Source organism: Trachinotus anak, unplaced genomic scaffold (genome assembly GCF_046630095.1).
Source record: "Trachinotus anak isolate AG129_WGS33_773 ecotype Australia unplaced genomic scaffold, CSIRO_AGI_Tana_v1 ptg000034l, whole genome shotgun sequence".
Lineage (NCBI taxonomy): Eukaryota > Metazoa > Chordata > Actinopteri > Carangiformes > Carangidae > Trachinotus > Trachinotus anak.
Window position 1 is genome coordinate 1,359,967 of NW_027273885.1, and position 21,214 is coordinate 1,381,180.

A 21,214-nucleotide genomic window follows, 5' to 3' on the forward strand; every position below is an offset into this window, starting at 1 on the left:
GATACAAAATGCCATCACCTCATTTTATGCTTATAGACACTTGTGTTGAATTGTGTCATAATTAGTGTATGAATTGAAGGATTGATGTGACTCCGGACCTGACTGTCGCCGGCACAGAGGCATAAAAAACATTCATATATATTCTGGTAAATAAACTCATTAAAAGTAAAAAAAAGAAACATGTGCAGGGATTGTCATGACCCCCCCAGCCCCCCCGCCTGGAGAGTGTCTGTAACTATCTTAAACCATTAATGTGTTTGTGGGGAGCCTCTTGTTTGGGAAGATAAATGGCAGTCTAATGAGGCTGACGTGTCTGTGCACAGTATGACCTAATGGAGACTGTGGTACCCAATAAATTGAGGATGGCTCCTCTGCTGATTGACCAGAACAATAATCCCTGTGGACACACACACACACACACACACACACACACACACACACACACACACACACACACACACACACACACACACACACACACACACACACACACACACACACACACACACACAGAAACACACTTAAACGCAAACACATCAGCAGAAATAAAAATAGCGACCGACCCCCTGTTCACAAACAGATAAATGTCTTGGACGTTATTAGAACGTTCTTTTCTCTTCCCACTCAAACAGATGTGGAGGTAAACAACTACAGGACAAACAAGAACATGGCCTGATCTATGACTAACACCAAAACTGAGCTCTAAACACACGCTGTGCTCGAGAACATCGTCTCACACACACATAAATAGACTGAGCTAATGCAGGGAGGTGTGTGTGTGTAGTGGGGGGGGGGGCAGAGGGGGCCTTGCTGACAATAATTTAGTGCTCTGGGAGCAGATGAGGTGGAGGCAGACAGTAATGTAGTGTGTGCTGTGTTGGAGGGTGGGGTGGATGGGGATGGGGGGATATTGAGGTAAGCCACAAGGGTTGTTGGTAGCGCCAGAGAAGCCTTTTGTGCCTCTCCAAGGCCAAGCGGAGCCCAGGCGGTGAGATAACATGTGTTTGACATCCTGGGTGGAGAGCAGGGAGCTGAGTGGGGAGAGGAAACAGACGCGATGGGCGGAATCAAAGGGAAAGAAAGCAGAGTTCAGGCGTCTGAAGGCCGAACCCTGAAAGACCTTTGTGAACATGGCAGCAGCAGCTGATCCTCACACTCAGATATTCCACAGTTCAGTGTTTCTTTAGGTCAGAAACTAAAACTTTACCAACATACTAACAGCCTTTTTTCATCATCTGTTAATCAGAGCCATAAAATACACCCTGTGACTCCCCTACAATTGTGCAGACTTGAGCCAACGGCATTTCTCACCAACAAAATCCTCATTTTCAACCATCATGCACTTGATGAAACACGTCGCAGACCAGACAGACTGAGATGAGCTCACACTGTCAAAGGAAAATGTGCAATGAATAAGAAATGAACAAACAGATTTGAGTGATGACTACAAAATGTGGACAAAACAGAGCACAAATGCACAAGAAGTTGTTCTGTGTCCTACACAGTCACAAGTGCAGGAGCAAAACTGATCTGCTAGCCTGAACACAGCCTGGCAGGCAGCTCAGCTGATCTGCAGCTCTGAAGGTTCAAAGGTCGAGCACACTGGGAGGATGGACATTTCCCTAATGTCTTTCCTCCCTGATACCGATCCGACAACATTGCATTAAAAAAATTAACAGCTGTTTACCACTAACCCTGTATTGATGTGATATGGTGTTTTTATGAGCATTTAAGGCTTGTTCCAACATTGTCATTGTTGTATGACAAGTTAAACCCTTTATAAAACATGAATGCCATGGAATCTTTCTATTATTATCTAATTTGACTGTCAGTCATACACTGGTTGTTGCACAATGAACACGTTGCCTTTCTACTGGTGGGACTTTCCAGTGTAACTTGTTGCCAAATTGCTAACAAAACCTAACATTACACTATTTACTGGAAATCAATTCTTCGCCGCCCAAAAACAGGAGTTACAAGTGGCTGCAGAGCACAACTTCCTGTGAAGGCTACTGTTTTAGTGCTGAAGAACAATGGATTTCCTCGAAAAATGCCGTTTTATCCAGGTGTGAAACTAAAATTTAATAATAAATTATGTGGTATCTACTCAGTACATAGACCATGTACAGTCCAAGCAAACTTACAGTCCAGTATTTTAGGTGGTATCAGAGGCATTTCTGATACTAGTATCAGTATCAGAACAACTCTACCCTGAATGTTTCAGCTTGAAATAATTTTAGGTCACTTCTATGATTCAGCAAAAGAAAATCAGATATTTAATTAGCTGAAGCTTAGAGGTATCAAATCATCCAGCTCCAACAGTAAAGCCAGTGTATTCGTGCAGGACGATGGTAAAGCTATCTTTACCAACCAACAAGCCTGACATGTGAAGTGCTTTGCACAAGCATAGTTTCCTGACTCACCTGTGTGAGTTTCAGTGTTGGGAAAGCAGAAAGCTGTGATGAGAAAAATGAAGAGTGACAGCTTCAAACTGTAACTTGCATCTCTTAGATTTTTAAACTGAGTTTAAGTAGGAGAGGCTGAACATTATGATGCATGTATGTGTACAAGGTGATTCAATGTAGAGGTAGTTGCAAAAAGGGAGAGAAATAAATCATTTCAAGCCCTACATACCTAATACCATCCCATAATTTCACACTATATTCTGGCACCACTGGAAGACTTGCATCTCTCACTTTTGTTTGAAACTCATGCAGTAAAAGTCACTTTGTAACATATTGTGAGGAAATTTGTGTGGCAATTTTTATCCATATTAAATGTGAATAAATAGTTGATTTTGTTTTTGTTTAAAACTGAAAGGCTCAAACGTCAGAGCAGTGCCAATAATTAGTCTGCTTCAAGAACATATGAACAGTAATTATTAATATTACATGGAACTAATACACAACCAGCAGCAACAGATTTTGTTTTACGACACCAAAAAACAACAGGTACCAAACCCTGTAAAGCTGGACGAGGCCGTGGAATCAAGACAAACAGAAACAGAAAGTCCCGGCACACAGCACACATCACTTGAACGCAATGTAAGAACATAAACATGAAACAAGCCTTAAGTGCTCATAAAAACACGACATCTCCACCCTCACATCCCTGGAGAGGTGGACATAGGACAGTAGAACAGCTCATCCGCCGCAGAGCTCTACACACATCACAGAACCCTTTGTTTACTGCTTTTAGGGCCCCAAACAGACCAAACAACGTTACGAAGAAGAGGCCCCTGCGTTCAGAAACGATTAATAACTATTGAGCATGTTTGGTTTCCTGTGGCCCAGACACTGATATGGAAGGCAGGCAGACAAAGAGGAGACACATTAAAGCCAGCCAGTAAGGTCAGTTTACCCCAGTCAATGACTTAAGTGGACAGCAATGGCCTTGTAATACAGTCTGGCCTTTCTTTCGCAGGATCCTTCAGCAGACATGGCAGGTAGAGCCGGGAGGATGCGGGCGCGGTGTTGTAAACAGTTTTCCTGTGTTGAGCTTCAAATGGAGCTTCACATCATATTCTGATAAAAGCTAGAGAGCCCTGCACTACTCAGTGTTTGGGAATGTTAGTATTAACTTGCATAACAGGCGCTGTTTGTTTGCACAGCGGTGTATGGCACAGAACCCATTTCACAAATACATATTTCCATTGGCAATAAAATATTAACATTTAACATCTGACTTTCCTCCTTTTATTACCAGGGACTAAGTTGCAGGTTTGAAAATTTAACAGGGGTTAAATGTCCCAAACAGATCAGGGACACAAAAGATGTTCCTCAAATTCATTATCATAGTGCAACATAAATTATTTATCACTTTAGGGTGCACATGAACTGTGGTTCACTGAACTTTCTATATAATAGGACTAAAAATATCAAACTTCATATGTGTTCAATTCTTACTTGTAACAAAGAATTTCTTGGTGAAGGTGCAGCTGTCAAATGCTGCAATCTTCTCCTGTAGGCTCACAACGAGGATACTAGAGGAGGGAGATAAAAGTCCATTAATACAGATGAAGATAAACTTGCAATGTACCATCAAATATGACTTATTTAGACAAAGTTGGTCCGACATACTGTTTGTTGCAGTGGAGATCATAGATCGGTGTCTTGAACTGAATGGATTTGACCATTTCCCCTGTGCGTAGAGAGTACAGGTCGGCACAGCAGTATGGAGGGCTCGTCCTGAAACAGAGGAAGAAATGCATGTAGTCAGTGTTTGAACACTTTATGCAGACACTGACATTTAACTAACTAAAGAAATTAAATATTAAGATGTTCACTGACATTTAAAATTTGTCTTGGAGTAAAATTATGGTATGGTAAAATTATGGTATCATTAAAATCCTGGGACATCAGCACTGTCTGAGCAGGTATTCTGCCCCACAGGTCTGACAGTTACTACACTGGTAACGTGACTAACCCCACAGCCTGTGCACATGTTGCTGTGTCTGAATAAAACCCTGTAATCAAGCTGTCCCCTGTGATGAGGTAGGCCTGGTCTGTTTATTTTATTTTGAGGGTTAATGCCAGTCTGACTCTGTAAAGTAGCCTGGCTGATCACACCAGAAGCAAATTTGAATATGTTTGTGATATAGATGCAATTTTGCTCTTATGCTCTTTTTTAAAATCACAATCTTCATAAGAACCTTTTGAATTTATAACGTATGGTTGTTCATGTGTTTCAGAATCAGTGGGACGTCGCTTTTTTTTGCAACAATGAAGTTAAAAGGAGCTTCACCTTGTGTGCTGAGTGTGTGTGCTTGTCTGTTTCGCTCTGTTTAGACACTCTGGATCGTTCCAGTCCACTTTAACCGCTGTGTATTGGTGTTCTTTCAATGGGACACTCATCTTCTCTAAATAGCACATTTTAATCTTGCAGGTTAACAGCGTCGGCTATCGGTCAGAAAGATAAGTGAACAAGAACGTCCCTAATCAAAATGCTTGGCAGTAAACTGCACAAAAAGCTGCATTCTGCTCCAACCATCTCTACACTGTTTCCTCTCAGCAGCTCCCTGAAGAATTCGTACAGTATTTGTTTCCACAGTGTCTCACTGGCCCACCCCTTCTGGTGGTCCACATAGTGAAAGGGAGTAAAATGAAGGGCAGGAGGGGAAATGCTTTGTCATGCAACACATTTACTAGAAGTCTTTCTATCAACACAGCACAGAAGAAGGTTACATGAGGGAGCTTATCCAACAGCAGGCAGCGGCTGATGGCAGAGGAAAATTTAGACATAAATCTTCATCAAGCAAGACTCCACCGCCGCCGCCACCACCACCCGTCCCCTGTGCCCCTTCCCTCTGTCTGCAAGAAAAGCCTCTACCGGTCTTCTACTCTCTGTCACCCTTGGCAAGAGCTGTGGTGCCGCGTTGGCTGAGGATGCCGGGGTGAAATGTGGTGTTAGTTTCGTTTCTTGAGCCATAGGACTAAGTGCTTTCAACAGTCTATTTAGTCTGCTTGTGCATACTGAGCACAGTTATATGCTTCATCAGTCTTAGCAGCGACAAACAGGAGACACTGGCTGGATCTTAAAATTACAATGAAGGTCAAAGTTTATTTTGTTTACCTGCAAACACCACAACTCAAAATTCAGAGTTTTTGATAAAAACCATTGTAAAAGAAAAAAAGCAAGAAACTGCTCGCCAGCATTGATTAAATAGTGACTGTGATGGTTGGGTTAGGAAGGGGGTTAGGCTGATTTGACAACTTGATCAATGAGGAAACCCCCTTCCTGCTGACTAGAGCCAGCGCAAGACACCATTAGGAAATAACAAGTTTAAACAGCGGACAGCTATTGCCAAGTCCCAGAGGGAAATCTGGACATTATTCAAATGACGAGCTCATAATGGGAGGGCTTTCATCCATTACAAGACACAGATGACCTCAGCCATGTTGAATATTCCTGCAGCACACCCTGTTCCACTGACCGACTCTGCTGTGTCAAGGTCTGTCTGCCTTCCCAATCACTGCTGTTGCTCTTTTCCTTCTTTATGGCAGAAAAACATCTGCTGCTCCCATTCAAAGCTCTGACACATGCACAAACACTTTGTGAAGTACCAATGGCAAACAGTGGAGAAAATTAGCTATTTCATAACATATATCAGAGCTGGAAAGACATCTTAAAAATAATCAAGGCCATGCTAGCAGCTCTATGAGGCTGCACATAGACACAGCAGTGATTTGAGCTAAGTGCTAGTGTCAGCATGCTAACAACTTCACAATCATCCTGATGTTTGACAGGTATAATGTTTACCATGTTCCCCATCTTTGTTTAGCATGTTAGCACACTAACATTTGCTAATCAGCACTAAACACAAAGTACAACTGAGGCTGGTAATGTTACTTGTGCTAGATTAAAAGTCAAGGGGCTATATAAGTCATAGAGACTCTGTACAAAATTTTATGGTAATTCAACCCATAGTTGTTGAGATATTTCACTCAAAACTGATGAACGATGAACCAACTGACCAACACTGTCATTACTGCAGCTACACAATTAGCATGGCTAAAAACAAGACACATGAGGCTGGATTTTACGAATCTGAAAGGTTGTTATCAGACCAACAACTTTCTCCAATGCCTAAACAACATAACATAATACAACACAATACAATCAATGCTTAAGACAAAGTGCTTGTCAGATTGTTGGGCAGCATCTGAAATCCCCTCACCACACAGCTTTCTGAGGTCAAAACTGAGGGAAAGTGTCTGACAATTTCTGCAACTTTCCAAAACCAACAATCCAACAAAAACACCTGAATGACTGGCTAAGTGTGTGAAGATGAGACGGTTATGTAGGATTTAAATTTATCTCTCAAACCTTTTTTCAGACTTTTTTTTACGGCAAACAACCAAGTGCAACACCATATCTCAAAACCCTCATTTGTACAAGGTATCGTGTCTCGTCTGTCTTTGGATTCCACTTCATATGAACTAGTCTGTTACTCTACCTTTTAAACCTGTTATTGCTACACAGTAAAGGTAACATAGTATTTTACCTGGAATGTACACTTGCATTTAATTGGCTAGTGCACTATGTTATTGAATGGTGTTGCACTGATCAGATCTTTGCTGAAAGACCTGGCAGCAGCACCTCCCACCCCACTGCACCAGAGCAGCAGTCTCATTGAAATTAACTCTCACCACTCACCTCTTTCAACCTTGATCCAAAGGTGTTCTGACATGGTCTCTGTGTGTCTGTATTTGTTCTTGTTTGTGGCTCCCTGATGGCGGAACAAGCTACTGAAGTCTATCAGAGCAGGGGCGTCCCTCTCCATCTTCAAGATTCTCTTAAAGACTCATTTCTTCTCAGAGCACCTCGTCCCCTAACACCTTTAAAACCCTAACATGCCTAACCAGCACTTACTGTGCATTTTCAGTGCACTTCTCTTCTTGATCTCCATGCACTTACTTAATAGATGTAGTACTAAGTACTTACTTCAAGGTCTCCTTCTGCTCTGAAGCTTCAGTGATGTCCCTCACTTGTAAGTCTCTTTGGATAAAAGCGTCTGACAAATGAGTAAATGTAATGCAATGTATATTTGTGCAGTGTTTACCATGCCTCACAAGTATATAGCAATATAATAGCAAATGCAACAAGCTTTAGTGTCTGCAGACTGCTGCTTGTGGAAGCTGTGCTTTGTGTATTGCCTAATAAAGAGCCTTGGAAGACTAAAAAATGACTTGTTGAATGAGAGAGTCTTTGAGGAGAAACAGATTCTACGACTGAAAGAGAAAAAGTTAGGATGGCGGTTCAAAACTTTTTCTTCTCTGGAACTTTCATAACTGAAACTTGAACTACAATCCTCATCCGTCAGTTTGAGTAAAGTCTATTTCTGTACTTTGTTTTCAAAAGCATGGAGGAGGCTCAAAGGCTCTTTCAACCCTATTTCACTCAAAATCACTGTAAGAATCCGTCTTATTTGTTTTCAGTATTAGACATCTGACCACATCTGCACTTAATATAGAGACCAGGCCGGTAGCCCGCAAATGAGAGCGTCTGATTATATATGAGCGGCCTCTCCAGGTATATAAGATACATAAGTTTTAATGCTGTCACGCATGCACAGACAGTGGTAATGCTTCGGCGTCAGTGTTGATGCAGCTGTGTTTAGGAATCTCAAAGAATATGGCTCTCTGAATCAACGTAGGACCACGATTCCAGGCTGCGGCTGACACCACAGACACAAACAGGACTCCATCAGCCAGCGATAAAGCCATCACACAGCCCTGCTAACACACACACACACAAGTTAGTTAACATCAGAGGCAACACTTTGACACACAATTCATTCATCTTATCGCAGACAAAGGCAGGAACACACACCCAGAGATGCAAGATGAAGTAACTGCTGCAACAATATCCAACAACCATCTTGATGACTGATACATGAGCTAAACACATTGGGAGTGTATGCGTCACATGCGCATACACACTTACACACACATACAGATACACACTGTTGTTGTACTGTTGTATGTTTCCCAAGCCAGAGTCTGGACAGAAATGGCGCCGAGTGAGCCCTCAGATCTCTTGGCCCAAGCCTGGCACTGACACATTGTCCCAGGACTACACATGTACTGTGTGTGTGTGTGTGTGTGTGACACTGCTTGGATGTTAGCACAAGTGTGTTCCTCCCTCCAGTCCCAGTGAATTTTTACTGGGGAAGATAGGAGAGGTGCTGCAGAAAAAAAGTTTTGAACAACCCCTGATTCATGTTTCTGTCCTGATGGTTAACATCTCAACAATTCAAAGGTCCTCGCACTGCGAGCACGGTGACCGTAACAAATCAAGAGTACAGGCATTAAGATTAATACAAAAATTTCCCCTGACGATAATTTACTTTCAGGCGGCTACATCATCGATTTCAGCATTATCAGAGTCCGATCAATCCAATTCAAAGCTCTATCCCGAAAAATGGGCCCCTGGAAATTGATTCAAAGGGACAATGATAACCCATTATTATAGAATCAAAATGGCACAGTGTTCAATTGTTTTGCTTTTGCAGTATTTTAACAAATGACCCAGTTCTAATGGAGGCAATGCGGGGTCAGATGTAATAAGATTTCCTGATGCCGGGGACGTTGGGGCGTAGGTTGAAAGCAAGGCTAAATCACAATTATCATTATGGATTATGGCGGGATGTCAGTGCTTGCACATGTTAAGGTGACGCCGAGCACCATTCCCCAGCTCAGTAACAGGCCTATTATGATGGCCCTATTAGATCAATGTGTCAATTACTATTACTCAAACTGGCCCTTGGGTCTGAAAGGATACAAAATGAAGGAGATGGAGGAAAAGAGGCTCGGCTCATTTACTTCCTCTGATAGGACAAGAAGCTACTCCAGATATCAAGGAGAAAATGGAGTGGCAATGTTAGATACCAAACACACAAAATGGAATATGATAAAACAAGATCACTACCTTTTTGGGTACCAACCAAAATGCACCTTCAGCGTCTCGTGCTCCTAATTTCAAACTTTAGCTTAAAAAGTCAAAGTTCCGGGGCGGCCTGATGGCGGAGTGGTTAGGGCACGACATGAGCGGATGCTCTTAGCTCTTCCGGCGCGACTCTTTCCTGCGTGTCATTCCCCCTCTCTCTCTGCCCTTTTCCTGTCACTCTCTACTGTCCTGTCCAATAAAGGCAAAAAATGACCCAAAAAATATCTTAAAGAAAAAAAAAGAAAGGAAAAAAGTCAAAGTTTCTGTGGGACTGCTTTTTGTTGAGACATTTTTTAATTTAATTTAAAGGTCCATTCAGTTTAAAGGTAGATGTCCATGTGTTTGTGATTATAAAGCAGGTCTAGGTTCTATATTAATACTGTGAAAGTATCAAAGCCTCAGTCCACAGAGAAATGCACACAGCCTGTATTCAGAAACTGAGCCTTAAAACCAGCCGTCAGGACTTCTGGAACTTTGTGATGTCACAACAAAGCAGTAAATGCCCTCAGCCACACCCACCTGGACCCACCATCCAACCTTGCAGGTTTGGGGTTTTTTTGTGTTTACCTGACATCTGCTGTATTTTTATCCAGTCACTCATGGTAGCTCTGGATGAAAAGTCACAAAATCTCCAATGTTATTCCAATTGATCCTGAGAGAAACAGACTAAAGCGAATGTTATGGTGGTCAGTCTAATATTTGTTGAGATCATTGTGGCTCTGGATGAAAAGTCAGGGGATCACCTACTTCTTTACTTTACTTGATAAGTTAAAATTTTGACCTGCTGGGGATGAAAAGTCAGGGGATCAGCAAAGACATTCAAGGTCCCCAGAGGTAGGAAATAAAGCTCATAGCAACACGTCACACACCAAAAATGCAAACTTCATTGTTGAGATATTCAGTTTGGACTGAAATATTAGGCCCCTGAAGGTTTAGTGTTTAAACGGTTTTGTATAAAAACATTTTATTCTCACGCTGAGATATATAAATTATTTTTTTCATATTGACACTGGTATCTGAAGATTTTAAACAAAAGTGAGTCACACTGGAGGTACAGCTTTCACTTTTATTGACCCAGAGGGGAAACTAAAAGACTCAACAATCAAAAATTGGATTTTTTTTAAATCCTAAATTTCTGCCACTGGATTGGCTTTACAGTAAACCCCGGCTGTTAAGGTAATTTCTGTCCTGCTGCTCTGCCACTGTGCTGCACTGGAAAACCTTCCAAAAAACAATATTTAATGTGACTTTTACATCCATGTATGAGGCATAATTTTTAGAACTGTTTATAATGGTCATTATGGATGGCGTGTGCCTCATTGTTGAACCATTATCAGCAAATCTAGCCTGTGTACTTCCTCCTTGATGAAACATTTTGACATCTGTTATTTTAATTCACAAATCAATGCTGTGCTTATTCCACGAGCGTTTTCCCTCTGCCCGAGAAACTCGGCTCACATCCTTTTACGAACGTGAACTGAACCAGGAGATTAAAACCACAAGATTTCATGTGGCTGTAGGAAGCATAGATGGGAATTAAAAAGCAGGCAAATAATTCATTTACAAGGAAGGGACGTCACCACATTTCCGACTGGTGCAAAGTTTTATAAGCTCTCCAAATACGAACGACAATTACACGCTGTGGGAATGCTAAACAAATACAACCTCGGTTTGGGAAGTCCAGCCCGGCTCTGCTGAGAGAGAAAACTCTGACGCTCCAATTGGAGACTGTTGAACTTCTGAGGAATGGTATTTCCACTGAGGTTCAGCTGATACGGGCCTTTGAACACTGAAACTAGAAATTTAAGATCAACACTGCCAGTGTCCAATGCTTGATGCCAGCATTCAACAAGTAGTCAAAGTTATCCCTCAAATTTTATTCTGAGCAGGATGAAAAGAAGCTTTTAAATAACGTGACAGAAACTCTCCACTGTAACAAGAAGGACAAACAATATATTATCAGTATAACCCTGAGTTACAGGGTTGTATTAGAGTTGACATACAGATCAGATTTTGACCACATAATCTCACCTCAAGGCCCATTTAGCAGTTCAATTATATCACCTAAATTTCATTAAATTATACATTATGTTCAAATTACTCACATTTTCTTTGTGATGTAATTGTGAATGAAAAATCATATCTGCATTTACAATTCATGACAACAGGAAAGGAAAAACTGTACAGCAACATTATTTCCCTGCTGCCCATTTTGTTTTTCACTCCCACTCCCACTCCTCTCATTCTCAGCTCAAACCCAGCGCCGCCATAAACAACAAACACCGGCCACATCTGAGCCTGCTGGGGGCCTGAAGGGAGCCACAGTCATCCCGGCGAGCTGCAGGCATTAGCAGGAGAGTAATTAGGGTAAAAAGTTCAACCACAGCTCCGAGTTTGTAGAGCTGCCAGAAATACATTTCCTTCACTGTTTAACACGGCACATAAGAGTATAATGGCTGGCATTTGGAAACACACTGCATATTGTGTGTGTGTGTGTGTGTGTGTGTTAATGTGTGAGCATGTACAGACTCTTACTCACTCTTAGCGTTAATGCATTAAAGCTTTGCATTAAACCTAAAAGTGCAGGAAAATAGTCACCATTAAATCTGACTGGCTACAAAAATGTGAAGACAGAGGAATTTTTTTTTTCTTACTTTATAAACCGCTCAACAGTGGAACAGTGTAACAGAGGAATAAATTCAACATGGGAATTTATGAAGTGTCTTCAGGAAATATTCATTTTCATATTTTACTGTGTTTAGAATCAGCAAAAGTGGTAATCATATTAATTTACAATTAAGGGTCCCATATAAAGGTAGATGTCCATGTGTTTGTGATTATAAAGCAGGTCTAGGTTCTATATTAATACTGTGAAAGTATCAAAGCCTCAGTCCACAGAGAAATGCACACAGCCTGTATTCAGAAACTGAGCCTTAAAACCAGCTGTCAGGACTTCTGGAACTTTGTGATGTCACAACAAAGCAGTCACTGCCCTCAGCCACACCACGCCCCCTGCCGACCTGGACCCACCATCCAACCTTGCAGGGTTTGGTTTCTCTGAGTGTTTACCTGAAATCTGCTACATTTTTATTTGATCACTCAGAAAACAGTCAGTCAGTCAGAAAAGAGGCTCTGATCCTCTCTTCTGATTGGCTGACTGACCTGTTGTTACTAGAGCTCCAGAGAGAAGCCTGAAAGAGGAGATATAAAACTACACTGAGATGGTTTTTGGTTCTTAAAACTACAAATATATCTTCTGATGGAGATTAACACTTCACATAAAACACTGAAGAAGAGTAAAATATGGGACCTTTAAATCTACAGCACAATACAATGTGAAAAAAAGTGAAGGTCTGACTATTTTCTGAATCTACCGTATATGCAGTCCATAAATTCAGCTCATTCCTTTTTCCCTTGACAGCAGTGAAGTGGATATTAATATTCATTACCCAAACTATAGCTTGCATTAGCTCCAGTTTTAGCCATTTTAGCCTCATCTGCCAGTTTTCTGTCTAAATTAAGTGAAAGCACTTGACACAAGAAACATCTGGTCTTGGAGGAGTTTCTTTCCTTTGCTTTGACGTGTCGACGCTGTATCTGGAAACACAACCAGTTAACTTTGTCTTGCATCTGCTTGTGCGTAAGGATACGAGCTGGAGGACATCTTGATGCCAGGATACAACATGTGTGTTCAATGACTTAATGATTATTTCATCAGGTGCTAATACTTCTGGTTCTCAAAACTCATTTTCCAGCCTTTACAAGAAGCTCTCTGCCTGCTGCAGGATCAAGACACTCAGTAATCCCACCCACTCCACTACTGGCATTCCACTAAAACTTTGACATTAGTGCAATTTGTGAACGATTAAAATTTTCACCTTTATAGCAGACTCATTCTGTAGCCAAAACAAATTAGTTGTTTTTGTCAGGACACAGATTGCAACAGACAACATGAGCAGTCAGATTGGTTAATGACCAGTTGAAACAGCTCATGGAAAAAAGCCTAACAGCTCTACAAGCTGTAAAAGCACACGTTTTCTTGTCCCAGAAAAGCTTGAGTTATATGGCCCTGCAGTCTGCAAGAGGGAGGCTGATCAAAGCAGCAATCTGCAGATGGTCTTAGGGGGGCCAGAGGGAAGGTGAATCCATGACAGGATGACTGCACGCTAAATACCAATCATGTCCCCATAGTCCTTTTTGTACATGAATGCATTGTAATATGTGTCCTGGCTTAGAGAACAGACAGGGACACTAAGTGGAATCACAGCCCGGATTCATCAAGTGTCTCAGAATCGCTCTTAGGAACTGTGCTAAAAGTTAAAACTACAATATACAAGTTCTGGAAATCAAGCTAGCACTGAACAAAAATGAAACCAATCCGCTGAGTCATTAACCTACATCCTCGTTGTGTTAGCCATCTCAGCTAATGCAGGAACCGGGGGCTTGCCAGCCTGTGAGTCAGCCACAGCGACGTCTTCCAGCAGCTATTAATAGCTGTAGTAACAAAAGCCACAGGCTTTAGGCTCCTGTGTGTCACTCATCTGGCTTAAACAATTAATGTATATGATATTTAAATCATATGCTGTGGGGCATCTCCATTCAACACATTGAATTTACCTTCACTGTCCAACTCACTTCTCAACAACACTTCCTGATAAGTTATGTTTCCTTACAGGTGGAAAAAATATTTATCTGTGTGATGAGAAATGCCTCATAATAATATGAATATATCTCAATAACACAGCTCTGTCATTGGTGATTAAAAAAATTATGAATGCATTTATAAATCCACATATTGTATGAATGCAGCTTTTTTTCCCACAACTTCACAAATTGGTGGAAATTGAATGAATGTGAACAATATCTGAGGCACTGTAAGACTGATCAGTCTGGTTTGGCCGTTAGGTTTCAGGGACCTCATGTACTTTCTTCTGCATTCCACAGAACGTCAGTCCAAACAGCACTAAAAGTTCACAGCCGCGCTAACTAACATGCTGATGTTTCTGTTGACCATGTTCACCATCTTAGTTTTGCATGTAGGCAGACTAACATTTGCAGATCAGCACTAAACACAAAGTACAGCTGAAGGAATGCCATCACTGTTGCAGGTAATTGGATAAATTTGAAGTCAGAGAATTACTAATTCAATGTGGACATGAATGTCTGTACCACATATAATGGCAACAGTAGGATTCATCCACTGGCCTGCACCCAAATCATAGTAATCCATCCAACGGTTGCTGAGGTATTTCTGTCTGGACCAACTGACAGACTGACTTTGTTATCCATAAAGCCCCGCTTTTAATATCTCACTATCATCAGTAAATATCTTTACAGCCACAGAATCTCTCTGCCTGAACACCGTCTCCTGGCAGCTCCAAACAGATTAGGTCATCCTGGAGCTCTCCATGATAAAATATTTTTCTCACAGAAATAAAAGTAGGACCAAAAATGCACCCAAATATTTTTGGCCAGTTCAGATTTCTTCATTTGAGACACTTGATAGTGTTACTTAACAAAGGCAGTGTTCCAATATATTTCATGCAAAGTCTAAGAAAATCACATTAGCACTGCTATAGACTTGGTTTAACATAAAGGATAAGGTAAAGTTTAAGCTCTAGTAAAATACAATATTAATTGGTTTGACCATAGAGGCCTGGTTTAGGGAACAGGGATGTGGTAAAGGTTTGAAAAGTCATTACTAATCATTCAGCCTGTCGGGCATGTTTATACGCGCCACTTCCAGTACTACCGAGTTTAATCTGACTTCCTATTTGAAGGGGGAAAAACTGGCGAGGCAGAACACATTTTCGACAGACATAAAACAGACATGCAAGTCAAAATAAACGTTGTGGAATGAAGCCTGAGCCTCGCGGCCCTGCCTATGCACTGAACAAGTGTGCATGCATGTATATGTGTGTGGGGGCACTGAAAAAAGGGGAAGTGGAAGACCAGATTACAGCCACTCTCATTTCCACGCAGGAGCGGTATGATTTCATCAGAGGTTTTTTTTTCAGTGAAGAACATGACATTTCGAGGACCAGCAGAGAAAGATCTTAGAAATATCTGTGGATTCTGTGTTTGATGTTCTTAGTGCTGCAAAGTAAAATCTAAATGTGTATGGACTCAACTGGATAACTTCCCTGAGTCACTGATAGAGGCATCTACTCTAAGCGTCGGCTGGGATAGTGTGAGCATGTGTGTGTGCATGTGCCCGTGGGTGGTCATAATGTGACAGTGAAGAACACCATAACTTCATGGTGGATAAAAAGCATCACTTCTCCAAATCCCCTTAATCTGGTGGATTGTTTTATACAAATGCTTGATGATTTCCATTTCATACACTTTAAAAGACGGATACATCCGGTGCACAGAGAAAAACCTGTCATACAAATGCACTGAAACACAAGGGCTTAGTGCCACAATGGGCTTTTGCCATCAAATGTGTTCTGTCTGTGTGTGTGTGTGTGTGTGTGTGTGTGTGTGTGTGTGTGTGTGTGTGTGTGTGTGTGTGTGGACGAAGTGGAATTTGTTGCTAGCAAGCATGTAATTAACAACCTGCATTATTTCACTACAGGATTTTAAGTAGATTTTAATGTAGATGTTCAGGATAAGTTATTTCTGCTCCTTTAATGTCACTCTAAGCTGAAAAAAATTTAAAATAATTTACAATGTGGAGACTGTTTGGAACTGGGTCTGTGATGCAACTACAAAGACAGAAGGTGCATTTCCACTAACCTGCTTAATGCGCAATTTGAAAATAGCGAAACTTAAAAACGAGTCATGAAAATATGTGAATTTCAATAAAACTGTCAAATGTTGCAAAAAAAATGCAACAAAGCAATATTTCGCAAAGTTGAAATGGAAACACTTTTTTGCATTCAAGCCGTGGTGCCTGCCACATCTTGCCCCAGTATTAAATTTGATGATACTGCAAGAGGAGAAAACCCAGATTTATTTGCAGAACATCACTCAATGGAAACACAGAGCGGTCACACCTGTGTTTGTCAACTTTTCTTAAAATAAAGGAGAAAAAAAAGAAATCACTTCTTCTTTGCACAAAATCCAGCTATAGACTCAATTCCATCTGTCTACTGCCTTTAGACAGCAAACATGGTGGTAACTGGGCTACGAAAAAAAGACCACATTAAATTGCTATAGAAACATCGACAAGTTTTTAAGGTGAATTTAAACTCTTTACTGATTTTGCAGAGTTAGAAGAAAAAGCCTCATGTATTCAGAAACCACAAAATCATCATTTAATTTGACCAAACATGATCCTCTCCCAAGTTGATGAGGATGAGTTCAGCACATTTCAGTTTTCTTTTGAAGCATATTTCTGAAAAGAAAAAAAAACACAAGGTAGATTATCCTCTAAATACTCAGTGTGCTTCCACTTCAGCTGTGCTTGTCTGGTTGTGGTTCCACACAAGTGTTTTCTCTTGTGATATATTTCCTGCAGGCTGGATGTTGCACATCACATTGCTGCTGCTGCAATTACACCTTTGTTCCAAACAGAACAACAAATAGGTCTCTGACCACAAGTGTTGCCAAATCACTGACTTCATCTTTCACACTTGAAAAAGTTTTAAGAATCAATAATTTAACCCAGTGAAAAACAATTAGTTGTCTGATGAATAAATTGAGGAGAAACTTAGAAAATAGAATGAGTTGTATCTGTCTCTTGAATCGGCCATTTCCTTACTGAACTAAAGTAAAAGTATGAGACAGGAGTGATAGTGGACAATATGAGCCTTCCAAAAGAAATGGCCTCAACAGTGACCACAGTATCGGCTCAGAATATCTATGTGTATTAGCTACAACCTCAAAGTAGCACATCTAGTAGTAATCCGCACGGTGAAAGAGGACTGTATTGGTTAAAAGAAAAAAGGACCACATCCTCTCAGCATCTGGAGATGTTGTGAGGGGGCAGTTGGAGGTTGGAAATGTCACTGACAGTTCCCAAACTCCGGAGAACAAAGCGCACTTATTCATCACTGAACTTTTGCCCAAGACGTGTGTGCACTCCAACTCCCACAAACAGTTAAGTTGCGTCTGTCTTGGCCATAAAATTTACATTCACAGAGAGAGAGAGAGAGAGAGAGAGAGAGAGAGAGAGAGAGAGAGAGAGAGAGAGAGAGAGAGAGAGAGAGAGAGAGAGAGAGAGAGAGAGAGAGAGAGAGAGAGAGAGAGAGAGAGAGAGAGAGAGAGAGAGGCTTTAAATCTCCCCAAGTTTTAATACCTATGGATGTAATTAAACTGAATGAAAATAATAACAACACAAGCAGGGGAAGGGAACACAAATCCTTTCCAGAAATGTGAGCAGACATACCAGGGTCTGCAATGGCACCAGCATTCTTTACTAATTCCCAGAGCCCACTGGCACTGGTGCAGAGAGTGAAAGGGACGCATATGTAGCTTTACTGTCAAGAAAATCACTGGATCCATACATTGTTTGGACTTAACGCATAATCCTTTCCATTGATAAAATTATGTTGAGTGTGCCTGGCTGGAAATCCACAAGTACAGGGATTCAGCACACATGCTTTTTCCCCTCTCTGGTTTTCCTTTAATTTGCAAATCTTGTAATCTAAGCCTAGAGCTGACTGAACCAACTTCTAAACCAGCACTGCTGTAGCGGCCAAGGCTCCAATCTGTTTTCCATTTAAGTGTCAAGACGGCATCCTTTTTGGTGGTTAACAAAAGCTGTTATTTCAAAATGATTATATGCTAAAAATTGTGTGAGGACCTTAGTAAGTTTATGAACAGGCCCAATGGAAAGTACAGCGCTGCACCCGGAAGCCTTTTTCCTCCTCGTCTTTGACCAGAGTGTTATTTACCAAGCACTTCTGTAGGGGGGAACAACCAGGCTGTGCCATTCAGCCAGAGGTCAGGGTTTCTGCTTTTCAACACAGTGCATGTTTTCAGCATTAGTGTCGAGCGACGCCTGGTTGATTCGCCAAACCGTCAAAACGCTGCCTGTCTCAGAGTCAGTGAGGACATAGGAAAAGCAGAAGCAACCGTAACGGCGTTAGAGAGACAGGGGCGGCAGTCCCTGGAAAACATCAAGAAGGTGGTCTCCATCAAGGCTCAGCTGAAGTCAGACTTCCTTATTTCATTTCCCTGGGAGGATATATTGAGTTAAATTTTGTGTAGCTCTGGAAGAGCTGCATAAGTAAATGGAGGAGGGGGAATGAGGGGAAGAACATTGGCTGAGTATGAGGAGGGGAGTGCAAGATGCCTTGGGGTCTGTCACTTTTTGAATTCACTTTCTTTCACTAAACAAAGACATGACATCGCCAGTCCCAAACCCAGAAAATCTCCGGGACCTACACATCTGTTTTATCTCCTCTCTGTCTGCCTATGGGGGGTTCAGGTACTGCTCACATTCCAGCCACAGTGCCACTAAGAACCCATGAATCACAGTCACTAAGCCCACATCACTGGCTCAGCTCCAGTTGGGTGCATGTGAAGGGTTCATAATAAGATGATGGGTGTCCTTTGATGTCTCTTGTTATTAACAGAAATTACTTTCAGTTATAGGATTTGTGCGTCTCCTTCCTCTCCTTTCTGCACATTTGGAAGACAAAACAACACATGTTGCTTTTGTCCCTGTCTTTCTTAAGTAGATCTGCCCTGAAGGTAGAACAATAAGGATTTACTTGCATCTTAAAAGCCCTTGTTTCACCGGGTCACACTGTATTTTATCATCTTGTCCATTGAGTTTCAAGATCTTTAGAATAACTTTATTCCCTTGTGCCTCTGGAAAAGAGCAGAGGGCCAAGACTGAAAGAACAAGTATGAATATGAGCTCAGCTTATAGTGTCACTTCGTTCTCACTAGTCAGAATGAGCAGTAAGAGTTGACTCTTGGCTATGAAGTCCAGAGTCAAGTCCAAAGTCAAGACCAAGACCAAGGTAAGTCTAAATCCTTAAATCCTTAACAAGTGATTTTGCCTCTTTCAAATATGTACATTTAACTTATTTGTTCACTTTAAAATATTTTTTATCACATGCAATAGCAAAATGATCAGGTGTGTGTCATCTCGTATTTCACTTTTGTTCAGAGTTTCAGACACTGTATCCCAGGCCCCGTGGGCCACCTGGCCTAGGAGGAACCCCCGCCGGACCTAAGCATCAGCAGCGGCTTTGCTGGAAACCTAATGTTTGGAATAGCTGGAAAAATCCTCGGGTTGACGAGCACCTCGTCCTCAACCATCAGACATACCGGGACAAGTCCCCACGGTGGGCCACCACATCCATCAAAAAACTCAATAAAGGTTTAACCTTCATGTATCTGATTGATGGTCGTCGAATCAGTGACTGAAATTGCTCATGTTTAAATAGAATCTTGAATATACCAGACCCACAGTAGGACATGGAAAACGACAGCAGAAAGTTCAGCTTTATTACAATGTGTGAACTCACCCAGAGGACCCTGTGCTCTTGCAAACCCCCAGCAGGGGCCTCTTGTCTGCAAAACTGTCCATCTTCAGAGGACCTGAGAGGGAAGAGGAGTCAAGAGAAAGAGGCAGATGAGAAACAGAATCATCTGCACACAACAAAGAGGGACATTCTTCACATGTGAGGCCTCTAGTGCTGCCCACACTCGGTCAACAGGCAGCCTATTACCATGACAGGAAACGTGCTGATTACATTACTACTGTTGCCCTGTAATTCAATTATGGTCATCAAACATTTTTGATGAAGGGAGAATCCAACCCCCCAAAATCAGGCCTTGTTTTGCAAGCTAGTGGACCATGACACTAGGTCCCCATGCTGTAAAGACTTTGAGCTCTACTTTTTCTGATTCTCTGCTGTGTGAAAGGTTTGAAAGAAAGTTGACCAAAAACAGTGAAAAAAGCTTTGCCAGAAAAAGCTGGGGAAAAACATAATAAAGAAAATAAATGACAGAACTGAAATAAGACGAGGAAATCTTCTGAATTTTTGCAAAATAAAGTGTGATTTCCTGTCTAGCTCCTTTTTGGTTTTTGGGTTTCAGGGTGGAATTACACCACAGTAAAAACTCAGCAGGCTTCTTTAAAAATGAACAGAAAACATGTTGCATTAAGTGGACTTATCCCATATTTTCCCTAATTGTGTCATTCTTGAAGACAGGCGGGGGATCAGGGGATTGAGGGGATGGGGTGCTCAGATTGAAGAAGATGTTACCCTTTAGAGGACTGTAATTTGAGGCTTGACAGTAATCAGCCTGAGTTCCTGTGGTATGGCGTGAGAGCAAAAGTGCCTTCCCTACCAGCCTTTAACACGCCCGACAAGGTCTTTTCTTCTTTCGTGTTTCTGTCAACAGACATCATTCCCACTCAAGATATTGAGCCGTAACTTAAATGCGACTCTCGGAGACTTGGTGAAATGGCACATTTACTAAAAACTTTCTGGACAAAAAAAATGCAAGATTGCATGAATTGAGAAACTTTGATTTGATTATTACTGTAACAGTACTGCTGGTAGATGCTAACTGAAGCAAGCATTGCTGACATTTACGTGGGCTTTGAATGTAACAGTGAGGGTGAATGTATGTTAAGATAATAATAAACATGGCCTGAAACATTACAGACAACATGTTTATTGTTAAGTACTTTTACAGTGTGGGAGCATCCCAAGTGTATCTCTATTCTAAAGACATATACACTGACTTCCATTGAAAAAGAGCACATTGACCTACAGTACACATACACTATACATATATTCACATTTCCTCAATGCTCATTTGTTATCAATTAAGGGAACAATGTTGCCTCATTTTG

General features: G+C 41.4%; 1 protein-coding gene across 6 annotated transcripts in view; it reads right to left on the reverse strand.

The window, feature by feature from the left end:
* bcas3 (BCAS3 microtubule associated cell migration factor) overlaps nt 1-21,214 on the reverse strand; it is a 314,178-nt gene that overhangs the window by 276,079 nt on the left and 16,885 nt on the right. For all 6 annotated transcript variants that reach the window (XR_011687033.1, XM_071471601.1, XM_071471606.1 and 3 more), the window contains exons 7-9: nt 19,875-19,947; nt 4,080-4,187; nt 3,906-3,982 (exon numbers count right to left, since the gene is read on the reverse strand). Coding sequence is in view for 5 of the 6 variants with exons in the window: in XM_071471601.1 (XP_071327702.1) it covers nt 3,906-3,982; nt 4,080-4,187; nt 19,875-19,947 (258 nt within the window). In the remaining variant the exon portion in view is untranslated. The remainder of the gene's footprint in view (nt 1-3,905; nt 3,983-4,079; nt 4,188-19,874; nt 19,948-21,214) is intronic.